This window comes from Jaculus jaculus, chromosome 5 (genome assembly GCF_020740685.1).
Source record: "Jaculus jaculus isolate mJacJac1 chromosome 5, mJacJac1.mat.Y.cur, whole genome shotgun sequence".
Classification (NCBI taxonomy): domain Eukaryota; kingdom Metazoa; phylum Chordata; class Mammalia; order Rodentia; family Dipodidae; genus Jaculus; species Jaculus jaculus.
The window spans coordinates 125948686-125961420 of record NC_059106.1 but is presented as its reverse complement, the minus strand read 5'-3'; the positions used below and the strand labels follow the sequence as shown (position 1 = coordinate 125961420).

The 12735-nt window shown below is 45.9% G+C and overlaps 2 protein-coding genes and 1 non-coding gene across 3 annotated transcripts in view; 1 reads left to right on the top strand and 2 right to left on the bottom strand.

Moving 5' to 3' along the window:
* Odc1 (ornithine decarboxylase 1) lies at positions 1 to 8034 on the bottom strand. The gene is made up of 11 exons (XM_045151022.1): positions 7898 to 8034; positions 5047 to 5149; positions 4820 to 4938; positions 4427 to 4600; positions 4103 to 4275; positions 3534 to 3668; positions 3335 to 3416; positions 2959 to 3042; positions 1585 to 1747; positions 1153 to 1480; positions 1 to 480 (listed from the first exon to the last, which is right to left on the bottom strand). The coding sequence occupies exons 3-11, from the start codon at positions 4919 to 4921 to the stop codon at positions 336 to 338; spliced, it is 1386 nt and encodes a 461-aa protein (XP_045006957.1). The 5' UTR covers positions 4922 to 4938; positions 5047 to 5149; positions 7898 to 8034; the 3' UTR covers positions 1 to 335.
* On the bottom strand, positions 6458 to 6595 carry LOC123461309. The gene has a single exon (XR_006637598.1). It is a non-coding gene; the product is annotated as a small nucleolar RNA SNORA42/SNORA80 family (small nucleolar RNA).
* Positions 8035 to 8162: 128 nt separating the features above from the next.
* LOC123460701 (myotubularin-related protein 11-like) overlaps positions 8163 to 12735 on the top strand; it is a 109592-nt gene continuing 105019 nt past the window's right edge. Inside the window, 1 exon segment of the mRNA XM_045149174.1 lies at positions 8163 to 8591. Coding sequence (XP_045005109.1) covers positions 8163 to 8591 — 429 coding nt within the window.

The window sequence follows — 12735 nt, the reverse complement described above, 5'->3', positions numbered from 1 at the left end:
TTATTTCAAGATACTTTATTTTCAAAATGGGTCACAACACTAAGCTTTGGGCCCATTCTGCCATTGTACAAGCTACAAATGCTTGCTCAGCAGCTGAGGGGCACACTTTAGTATGTTTGAAAAGTGAATAAAAATCCATATAAAACAAATATTCAAATAGTTTCCATAGGAACACAGATAAGTGTGACCCCATTGCCTAGCCTTCCACACTGCTGCATCTGTGCCAGCCCTACTCGTACAAAGACATTTCAAAACTAGCAGTCATTAAGTTAAGTGGACCCCCCAAATCCCTTAATTCAAGCTACACTCGCAGTTAAGAGCTACAAGAATGGTATCTACACATTGATACTAGTGGAAGCACAGGCTGCCGGGTGACGGTCCATCCCACTCTCCTGAGCACAAGACATGGGCAGAGTGCTGACATCCTGCTCCTCCACTTCAGGCGGGAAGCCGTGCTTCTGAACTTGCTTCATGAGTTGCCTGAGAGACAAAGAAGTGGCATATTCAAAACCCAAATCACTCCTAACTGGGCACTGTCCTAAGAGAATTCTTTACTTAGAGTAATTCCTTGGTTACTATACCAGTGTGTTCCTAAAACAAGCACTTCAGGAAACAATGAAACCACAGGTCACATAGAGTAGTCTGACTAGTTATTTTAATGATTCAACTTACACAGAAACCTAATTGTTCTTAGTTCTAAAGCTATTCTTCGGAAAACCTGAGACAACACAGGTGAGTACTGCTGGAGAATTTCTTTCTGTTCGTCCACATTTAATTCATGGTAAAAAAAAAAAATCTCTTACTCACCTAGACAAGAGCTAAACAAATTCAAGGTGTCCCTTTTTTTGTCATATTTAAACAGGGTATCATGTAGCTCAGGCAGGACTCAAACATACTACTATGTACCACAGTGTAATAATATTATGTAATAAAGATGACTTTGAACCCAGACCCTCCTGGCTCAGCCTCCCAAATGCTGAGACTACAGGCATATGTCACTACACCTGGATTTTTTTTCCTTCCTTCCTTTTTGGTGGTGCCAAAGATAGGGGCCAGGACTTTAACTCATGGTAAGCAAATGCTCTGCCACTGAGCTACATCCTCAACCCAGGTGCCTATGCTTGGTAGAACCACAAACATTATCTGACTCACCACATTGGTCGTGACATCACATAATAAATAGTAGGCCTCTGGAATCCATTGAAAGTAGAAGCAGCAGCAACAGTGTATGCACCCATGTTTTCAAAGAGCATCCAATCACCCACATGCATTTCAGGAAGGTTATAGCGTTCAACGATCCGATCAAGGCCATCACATGTTGGTCCCCAAATGCTGGAGGAGTAATACTTCTCATCTGGTTTGGGTCTCTTCTGTAGCAAGGGCTTCACATGTGCATGATCATAAAGGATGCAATTAAATGATCCGTATACTCCATCATTCACGTAATACATATAGGTTTGCTCATTCAATTCATCTTCATCTAAAAAAAAAAAAAAAAAAAAAAGACAGATTGACCTTAATTACCACTTTCTGGATCAACTTGCACCAATTCCTGTAATGACTAAACCTGATCATCATACATACCATCGGAGCCAGTCTGCTCCTTCAGCACAATTTTTTTGGCAATGATATTGACTGCAAGCGTGAAAGCTGATGCAACGTAGTATCTGCCCGGCTCTGCTATGATTCTCACACCACAGTCTGATGGAAAGTACTTATCCAGCGCTGGGTTGATCACACTGGTGATCTTAATAGTGAGAGGGAACAAACAGTCACTCATGATGCATAATTCACAGAGAGGAGAAAGATCACAGTCCCATGTGTAACAGAACATGATGGCAGCCTAAGATCCCACATCAGGTTTGTCACCAAGTAACAAGCAAAATAAACATCTCCCTGGAAACTAAGTGGCATACCCTACAGTTCCACTTTCATTCCTCTCTGGAAACCTCTCTTATCTTAAGGTAGATACCCCAACTGAGGAGGGCCTTCAGTGAAAGGGAGGAAAATGAACACAAGAGTAACAAAATGGGAATATGACCAACTTACAAGTATGTTCATATACTAAAATTTCTAATAAAATCATTTTAAAAGACATTGAGTAGGATTTTTATCAAATAATGATACAAAATGTTACTGCCAAGTGAGTTATCAGTCAAGGTGCCAAAATAATTTTGTTTAGCAAATACATACCAATAAGATAAAAGTCCTTATATTCTGCCTCCCACACATAATGTAACAAATAAGATCAATATATAGTTAAGCACCACACAAAAGCTTCACTTCAGGGATGGAGATGGAGTACCCACGTAAACCAGATGCACAAGGTGGCACATGTGTCTGGAGTTTTTTTGCAATGGCTAGAGGCCCTGGCATGCCCATTCTCTCCCTCTCCCCACCCAAAATTAAAAAAAAAAAACAAAAAAAACTTTTACTTCAAAAGGGACTGAACATTTTAATATGTTGTATGAGAAGCCAAGCCTGCTGGCACACCTTTGTAATCTCAGCACAGGAAGGCTGAGGAAGGAAGAGTTCAAGGACAGTACAGACTACACAGTCAGACTGTCTCAAAAGCAACATTGAAATGGCCAGGTGTGGTACGCACACCTTTAATCCCAGCTGACTCAGGAGGCTAAGGTAGAAGGATTGCTATGATTTCAAGGCCAGCCTGGGCTAGAGTGAGATCCTACACCTCAAAAAAACAAAAAATAAGCCAGGCGTGGTGGTGCACGCCTTTAATCCCACCACTCAGGAGGCAGAGGTAGGAGGATCACCATGAGTTCTAGACCACCCTGAGACTGCATAGTGAATTCCAGGTCTGCCTAGGCCAGAGTGAGACTACACACAAAAAAAAAAAAAAAAAAAAAAGTTGTTTTAGGTTTAACACATCTAGATTCTGTACTGTTCCCAAAAGGCAAAAGAAACTTGCCAAAATATGTTATTTTTGTTATAAATTACCTCTTCAAATTTAAGCTTCACATCCTCAGATCCAGGAAAACCACCACCAATATCAAGCAGATACATGCTGAAACCAATCTCAGCCTAGATGAAAAGAAAAGAAGTCAAACTGCCAAATTCGTAACAAATACTGAAAGCAAATCTGTTCAGCAGGGTGTGGTGGCGCACACCTTTAATCCCAGGACTAGGGAGGCAGAAGTAGGAGGATCTTGAGTTTGCCGTGAGTTCGAAGCCACCGTGAAACTACATAGTGAATTCCAGGTCAGCCTGGGCTAGAGTGAAACCCTACCTCAAAAAACACACACACACACAAACATCTATTTAATAGGAAGGAAGAGTTAAGAGTGGTTGTCACTAATGGGTCACATATACTCACTCCCATGTCGAAGACACAACGGGCATCAGATACTGCTTGAACAAACGTCTCAGGATCCGTACAGCCACTCCCTACATGGAAGCTGAGATTAAAAAGGAAACATGATGTCATTTCTTAGTAGTTCTCAAGTAGTAGGGAAATGCTATAAAACTAGCATAGCTCAATGTCTTAGCCTGTAACTATGCCAGCAAGATCTCACCTGACACCAATGACATCAATATTTAGCTCTTTTGCCCGTTCCAAGAGAAGTCTGCTGATTTTGAGTGTGGCACCAAATTTAACACTGAGGCGACAGACTGCTTTGGAATCATCAGTGGCAATTCTCAAAACCAACCTAGAATTAAGAAAACTGCATCAAATCTCATGACAGGTAAAGAGAATCTTGCCCTAAACACTGGCTCTGGTTTTATGAAGGGTTTTTTGTTTTGTTTTGCAGGTAGGGTCTGCCTACCTCTGCCTCCCAAGTGCTGGGAGTAAAGGTGTGCACCACCATGCCTGGCTAAGAGTTTTACTTATTTCCTCCGGGGCAGATTCTTACTCTAGCCCAAGCTAACCTGGAACTAAGTAGTCCAGGCTGGTCATGAACTCACAAAGATTTTCCACTTCAGCCCCGAGTGCTGGGACTAAAGGTGTGTGACACCATGCCCAACTAGTAAGTTGTATTACCTAACCAAGGGTTTAACCTATTTCCCACAAAGGCACAAAAATCTAAGTGGAAATTTAAGACTGCTTGGCAAGAATCAACATCAAATGCCCAGATAAACTCACTTTGCCTTTGGGTGCACTCTGGCGACTTTCATCAACTCAACTTCACTATCAAAAGTCATCATCTGGACTCCACTACTGGCAGCATACTTAATTTGAGACACTTGTTTACAGGGATTTGCATAGATAATCCTCTCTGGAGGTACCCCAAGACTCTGCACCAACTGTATTTCAGTCTGAAAAAGAACAGCGTTGTGTTATATATATAAAACAAATTCAATAAACAAGAGCACAAGGACAATGCAAATGTGTTCCTCATCCTATGGCGAAGAGTTAAAACAAGGCGTTTTATATTTATCTCTTCCATACTGTGCTGCTGTGGCTCACCTTGCTTGCACAGTCGAATCCTGTCCCAATGGCAGCTAGGGTGTTCACTATGGCTCTGCTATCATTACATTTGACTGCATAAAAGGGAGTGACACGAGGAAGAGCTTTTAACCACCTTAGATGTTTCTTTAGAATGTCTCCAAGGTCCGCAACATAAAAAGCATCCTTATCATCCTGAAATGAGAGTGAACACAAGTAACTCTTAGCAGTCCTGTGGCATGCTTCTATTCTTTTCTGGCACTCACCAGATTCTTCTCCTACTGGTGGCTAATTAAATTCTAAATTCCCTACCTAGCAGGACATTCATGCACTACTGTTTCCTTTCTAGGACTCCACTAGCACTAGGCAAGCACTCTCAGAGCTCCACTAACAACATGAGCCTCACATACTTACAGAAGAAGAAACTTCATTAATTTTTTGGTCCAGAATGTCCTTGGCAGTAAAGCCTTCATCAAGGATGTGGCAGTCAATCTCTTCCTTATTAAAGTTGTTCATGGTTTCTCAATGTGCCTCTGAAATACAAGTGCAAGTGACAGTGAACAAATTCACTCAGAATCCTTAGCACTGTGCTTATCAAGGTGAGCCTGCAATCACTGAGAATCATTAAGATGAATACTTACATGGAAACTAAGAGATGGAGTTAAGGAAATTATTTCCAGCTTCTCAAAGGTAATTATCTGGGAATTTCAAACTTTGTGTCCTTGGAGCAGCAGTGGAAATGCTCTAGAGAATAGAAACATACGAATTACTCAGTTAAAAGGTCAGGCATTATGAAATAGTATACCACAGTAAGCAGAGAATAAAGTCCTCAAGAAAAGATCACTCAGCTAGTGATCCCACTGGAGTGTTGGGATTGAAAGTGTGTACCACCACACCCAGCCAAACAAGGCTATTTTAAGTGCCAAAATATCAGCATATTGTTAATGGTATAACTTTGATATTTAGTGAGTTCTAAAATGGAAAAATCTTAATTGCTTATTATTTTAGATGTACCAAGCATTATACTCTAATTTGGGAACTATTCTTCCATATCTCTGTTAACTAAGTTTTGCCAGGTATGATGGCACATGCCTTTACTCCCAGCACTTGAGAGACAGAGGCAGGAGGATCAGATAGCTGTGAATTTGAAGACAGCCTGAGACTACAATAGTGAATTCCAGGCCAGCCTTCCTATACAGCAAGACCCTACTCAAAAGAAGCCAAAGACATACCACTCAATGGTATGAAACTCTCAACTATTCCAGATCCCACAAGCCTCTGCAGTATCTGAGGACATCAGATTACATATGGGTTAACCCCCCCCCACAAACACACACACTCAAAAAATCCTTCCCCACTCCCACAAATAGAATGTGGGTTTCAGCAGCTGTCTGCACACAGTGCACTAATAGGGATCCATCTAACAATGCCAGTCTTTACTTAGTGTTGTCCCAGCTCTTTGCAGACCTATCTATAGATACCTTGCCATTTCTTACTTCCTCTACAACTTATACAGGATCATTTAGTGACTCGGATGCATCATGAAAGTATCTTGCACACACAATTTAGTGAGTGATCATAATTTCCTAAGAATTTCAGGAGTAAATAACTTCTACACTGGATCAACTAGGCATGTATTTTTTTACACTGACCTACAACTCTACTATAATATATAGTTGCTGTTATTTTATCAGAAGTCAGTGTTCATCAATCAGTGCTCCCTACCAAATTAGCAATCTGGGTATTCCAGCTATCTTCAGAGGTTCTGCCACAGACTTGGTTATGGACAACAACCATACCCTACCGAACTTCTGGCTAACCTTATGTAAAATAAGCAAGATTATGCTGTTAGCATTAAAAACTAATGTTCTAGGCTTTCATGAAATGTGACACTGGCAAGTGAGTTCTTAGAATTACTGATTCTACCATTTAAAACTTTAAAATTCTAGCACTTGGAAGGCTGAGATAGGATAGCCACGGGCTAGAGTGAGCCCCTGCTTCAAAAAACCAAAATGAATAAATGTTCTACAAGGTAAGAATTTTCTTCTTTTCCTCAGGGCAGACCACTTCAGTGCCAGCAGCCTACAGGGAGAAGCCAGGCAATGGTTCAGGAATACAGTTTGCTTTGGCATAAAACACTATGTATGAGAGCCCCAGGGAGACAGGCCTGCCATAAATCCAAACCCATGCATGGTAAAACTTGCTTTTAAACCTCAACCTAATGTGACTTTTCTGGCACTGTCAACATCATATGCCATCTAAATCACCCCAAGGAAAAGGTCAGAGATCAGAACCAGCAAACTCGTTTTTGCCTGTAAGCGTGAAACATAGATGCTCAAGCAGTAACTAATTATTTAAAGTCTTGTTCAATGTTTTTGAGGCAACCTTCAGACTAAACCTGAAAAGCTTTGCTTCTTTGAAATAGGTTACTATTTACTATTTTGCTTTTCTGTGTCTTCTAAAGCTTTGCCTGAGTAATTTATCTGAAATAATGTTACTAACACCTTTTGGTCCTGGGTTTAGAGAAGCTTTAAACAGTGACAATTACAGCACGATGGTAACAGTGGAAGAGGTATGAGCCAATGCAAACAAAAACAATTCCACAAGTCAAATTCTATCCGATCTTTGGTTTGAATAAAGTAAGCCACCACATTCTTTGTGTTCACCAGACATTCCTGGTCAAGTCCTGCTCCCCACATTTTCAATTATTCAGGATTTTCAACCAACACAACCAACCTCTTTTCATTTTTTTTCTTTTGAAAACCTCTAAGCTGGCTCCTACATGTGAGCCGGTCGAGTCAGGCTTTTTTCTTAAATCACTAAGTCATTCTAAGAGTCCTTAAACAAACAACTCTCGAGACATGGCCGGTCAGGTAAAAATTAAAAATAAAAAAATTATCAACAGGGACTCCTGGACTTTCAGGTCTAGCAATTTCCACATCGGGGTCACCAGGGCTGTCTACTCTGTACACATGGCAAAACTAAAAAAGAAAAAAAAATCAAATTTTAAAAAGGAAATTCCCGGCGTCTCCATCTCGAGCTCCGTACCGGCGGGCAATCTGCCCTGCACCTGCCGCGGACCTGCCACCCGGGCGCCCAGGGAAGCGGCGGGAGGAGGCTCGAACCGGCGTCCGCAACGCCTTCCGGCCGGCGCCCGACCCGGGAACCCGCCGCTGACGTGGTCTGGGGGAACCGGGCGGATCTAGCCAAGGCCCTCCGAGCCCAGGCCCGGGAGAAGCGAGCAAGACGCCGCAGCGGCCTCGGCGGCGAGCGGCCGCGGGTCAGTGGCAGCCGCTCCTTCCCGAGGAGCAGGACGCCGGACCCGAGGCCGCTCGCCACCGCAGCCGGTCCCGGGCGGGCCCTCCCTGGAGGGTTGCGCGACCACGTGTCCCGTTCCCGGCGGCCGTGAAAGCGGGCGCAGGGCCGGCCAGCCGGTCGGTCCGGGGCCGCCGGGGACACGTGGCCGAGCCTCCTGGTCACCGCTCGTCTTACCTCACCAGGCCGGGGCGCCGCGGGCCGGCCCCATGGACATGCCGCCCGTGCTCGCGCCAGAGCCTGAGGAGCGCTCGGCCGCCCGCCGCCGCGCCCGTCAGCCGCCTCGCTCCCGCCTGCCGGAGACGCCAGCCGGCCCGAGGTGGCGCCGAGCTGCTGGCTGAGGGCGACCGGCGGCGGTAGCGGTGGGGACGGTGACGGCCGCGAGCGACTGACAAAGCCCGACGGCGCGCAGCGCCGCTACTTATACGCTGTGCGCGTCGTCATGGAGACGCACCAGCTCAAACCAGCCGCAATCGGTTCCGGCCGGGGTGTCGTGGGGGGGGAGGGGCTGGGGCTCGGCGACCGCCAACCCCGGCCCAAGAGCGCCGGGAGCGGTGAGGGAGGTGGGGAGGGAGGGGGCGCGGGCCCGGAAACGTCAGTGCAGACGAGCGTCCGCGCGTGCCCGCCCGCCTGCGCCCCGGCCTCCCCGCCCCGAGCGCCCCGCCCGGCCTCGCGCCCCGCCACGCCCTGCGCAGGTCTGCGCACGCGCAGTATGCCTCAGGCCGGGCCGGCCGCGACCCGGAGCCAACACGCGCACGCGCGCCGTGCCACCCGCGAGTTGCCGCGTCTGGGCTTGAACGTCGTTGGATTTCGGCATCCGAGCCAAGCAAAACTGTTTCTTTCACTCAGCGGAGAAACGGATCGCGGTTGTGTACCGAAGCCCGATGAGCCGTGAGCCGTCACGTGGACGCCCCCGGGCGCACTGCAGGCGAGGGGACTGCAGGTCACTTTGCCATCGTAACACCAGGTGTAACACCAGGTGGCCGGCAGCGGTGGCGGGAAACATACCTGCGTGAAGGTGTTAGGGGAGGCCGGGGATGATGGCGTCCCAAAGCACCCTCTGCCCTCCAATCTTGGATGGAGCGCATTAGTAAACCGGTCTTTCAGGGTGACCCCATGCGGCACTCGGAGTCATGGAAGTCGCCACATGAAAGTGTGTGGACAGTGAATTTATATGGCAAAGACTACAACAAACTCGAGATCCGTCCGAGGGCAGTGTCTTCGGGGACTGGATTGGGCCACTCAGACCCGCGCTATCCACCCCAAGAGGGGACTAAAGTTTGAAGGAATTTGAGACAGTTTTCAGTCATTTTTATCGTTCAGGCCTTTCAATGAAGACAAAAATTTGAGGTCTAGGGAAATGGAAATGGCTCGGCCGTGAAAGGTACTTGCTTCGTAAACCCTGCCCGCCTGGGTTCCATTTCCCCGGAACCCACGAAAAACCAGATGCGCAAAAGTGGTGCAAGTGTCTGGTGTTTGCAGTGACAGGAAGCCCTGGCGCTCTCCACCACCCCCCCCCCTTCCCTCTCTGTGCCTCCCACCCTCCCTGGATCTCCTTCTCTCTCTCTCAAGTAAATAAAAAAAATTTTTAAACCGGGCGTGGTGGCGCACACCTTTAATCCCAGCACTCTGGAGGCTGAGATAGGAGGATCGCCATGAGTTGGAGGCCAGCCTGAGACTACATAGTGAATTCCAGGTCAACCTGAGCTAGAATGAGACCTTACCTCAAAAAACAAACAAACAAAAAAATGTTTTGTTTTTTAACATTTGAGACTTTTCTTTCATTTTTACCACTCATTTCTTTGAAGACAAATTCACCTGATAGGACAAGCCCCACCCTAAGGCTTGTGTGAGGATAAGGCTTTCAGGTGTGGCAGTGTAGGCCTGGAATCACTGGGGATTGAGAAGTTCAAGGCCAGTCTCAAAAACAAGAAAGTGTGAGACTGGGGAGATGCTCTGGGTAAAAACGCTTCAAATGCTAGCCTGACATACTGAATTCTGATTCCCAGAACCCATAAATAAAGCTGACCTCCCCCTATAGGCATCAGTGTGCCTGTACTTAAACACACACACATACACATACAAAGATTGAAAACGTGGGTGAGGGGGAAGGTATCAGAAGGAAAATATATATTTAAAAAAAGTGTGGGGTGGGGGAGGAAGGGTATTACTATGGGATACTTTTTATAATCATGGAAAATGTTAATAAAAATGGAGGAAAAAAGTGTGGGAGCACTCATGAGGCCTCCCTGACTTCAGGCTAGCGTGGGCCTACAGAATGAATTCCAGGTCAGCCTGGGTTAGAGTGAGACCCTACCTGGGGGGGAGGGGGGGTGGGGGGGGATGGGGGGGGAAGGGGACTGGGAAGATGACTCAGCAATTAAAGGTGGTTGCTTGCAAAATTTGCCAGCCTGTGTTCAATTTCTCAGTACCCGTGTAAAGCTGTATGCGCAAATGGCACATACACCTGGGGTTTCTTTTGCAAATAAATAAATAATATACTTTGGGGAAAACCAAAGAAAGAAGGTGTAACCTGGCCATCAGTTTTGTTGCAGGGGGCCCTGGAGAGACTGATTTAGCTCTCCTTCCAACTTGCATTCCTTTAAAAAAATTTTTTTTACAAAGGGGAAAGTGTGGTGGGGGGAGGGAGGGAATTACCATGGGATATTTTTTTATAATCATGGAAAATGCTAATAAAAATTTTAAAAAAATAAAAAAAAATTTAATATTTTATTTTGTATTTTGTATTTATTGATTTGAGAGAGAGAGAATGGGTGTGCCAGGGTCTCCAGCCACTGCACACAAACTCCAGATGCATATGCCACCTTGTATATCTGGCTTACGTGGGTCCTGGGGAATTGAACCTGGGTCCTGTGGCTTTGTAGGTAAGCACTTTAATCACTAAGCCGTCTCTCCAACCCCCAGTTTGCATTCTTGGATGAGTCACTGCCCTTCTCTCTAGTCTCAGATTCCAAAGAAACTATACGGCCACAAAATCCTGTGAAATTTTGAAAAATGTGGCCAGACCTGGAGCATAGTCTGAGTATTTTCTGAGGGAATGTGGGCCTAAGGGCACAAATGACCCACCTTTTCCCAGAGCAAGTGTGCCTTGTGTAGGAGCAAGAGCAGGAAAAGCAGTGTAATCAAGTGTGTTCATATGTAAAAGATGTGATGGGCAGTATACACTTTTCTCTTGGGCATCCTGCATCTTTACAGAGTTCTGGGGCAGTCACTGGGTACTAAATGGACAAAAGCCATGGGATGTAGTTTTCACCCTTAATGAGTGCCCTTCTTCCCCAAGGAAAAAGCCATCAGAACCTATCCAGAGGGCTGGGGAGGTGCTTCTGCACTTAAAGGCACCAGGGTTGGCCCAAGTTCAATTCCCCAGTAAAGTCAGATACACAAAGTGGTGCATGGGTCTGGAGCATGAGGCCCTGGAGAGACCCCATTTATTCTCTCTCCATCTTGCTTTCTCTGTCTATTCACAAGTCAATGAACTCATCCAGAGAACATGAGGCACCTCATGGGGCATCTTTAAGTCTGATGTCAAAGTACTTGTGCCCCTCTATGTGAGAATGCATTTCATTTTCCTTCTTCCATGGTACTCAACTCCCTGACTGTACTTCCATTCATTTCAAACTCTGCCTGTTATATAGCTCCCTCAGAAAGGGGAAAACTGTTTCCTGTGTGCAGTCTCATGGCAGCTGGTGCAGAAGGAAGGTTGGGGTGATATGATAGGATGGGCCTTCTGCCTTAGAGCTAGAAGCATTAACTAACTGGGAGAGAGAGACTAAGACTTGGTCAGGAAACTCAGCTGGCTTAACCATCACACACATGAGCTACTCCTGCCTTGTCACACCCACCCAGATACACCAACAGCTCCAACCTACACATTGCACTTTCCCCTGGGGAGGACAAGCCTTGCACCATAACCCAGCTGGCCAACAGGGTGGGGACAGAAGCAAGGGAAGGAGGGGCCCACTTCCTGGGTGCCAACCCTGATGGCTGCCTTTGGACAGGCTCTGGCTAGGAGAGGCCCCTGTAGCAGGTTTGGAGGCATCTGGGAACTGAGTCATAAAACTCAACTACTAACCTGTATTCTAGAAGACAAGACTGGCAGTGACTAAACCCAACCTTAGTCAAACACGCAACATTATTGTCGATGTATTTTCACTGGGCTCTATCCACTCCCTTCCCATTTTCCTTGAGAGGAAAACAATAAGGATTGTGATGCAGCTCAGAGGAAAAAGCACTTGGCTAGCATGGAAGGTCCTGGGTTCAATAACTAACAATGCAAAAGAATTAGACAGCACCTTGTAAAATGAGTAATGCCCGACACCTAGATGTGGCCCTAATGTAGGGTCACATGTTTGTGTTCGGTGCAGAAGTTTTAAAGGAGGTGACTGAAAGCATCATGACCACATTAGATCAGCTACTCTGAGCCTCAGCGATCCCACCTGCTCGATCCTGGACTCAGCGCCTCATATTCATGATGAAGCACTGGGCCTCACTCCCCTCCTTGGAGTGCGAGGGCCCTATCTAGAAATGGGTGGTTGGGACAAATGAAAACTCAAGTCCATATAAACTGAGGTTCTAAGAACCTCTGATCTCTTTTACAAATAAGGTCCTGTATACATATGCTAAACCAGAAACCAAGACACATCTGATAAAGGTGACATTTGTTTCTTGTTTACATTAAAGGATTTATAAATGTATGTAGTAACAAATTTATGGCATCATCCTTATTAGAGAGAATTAAATAACATAAAAAGACAGTTCTGATAGGCTGGGTGTGGTGGCACATGCCTTTAATCCCAGCACTCAGGAGACAGGTAGGAGGATCACCATGAGTTCGCAGCCACCTTGGGACTACATAGTGAATTCCAGATCAGCCTGAGTGAGATCCTACTTCAAAAAGCAAAACAGAAAAAAAAAAAAAAAGACAGTTGTAGGCTGGGGCTTAGTGGTTAAGAAGCTTGCCTGCAAAGTCAAAGGACCCAGGTTCAATTTCCCAG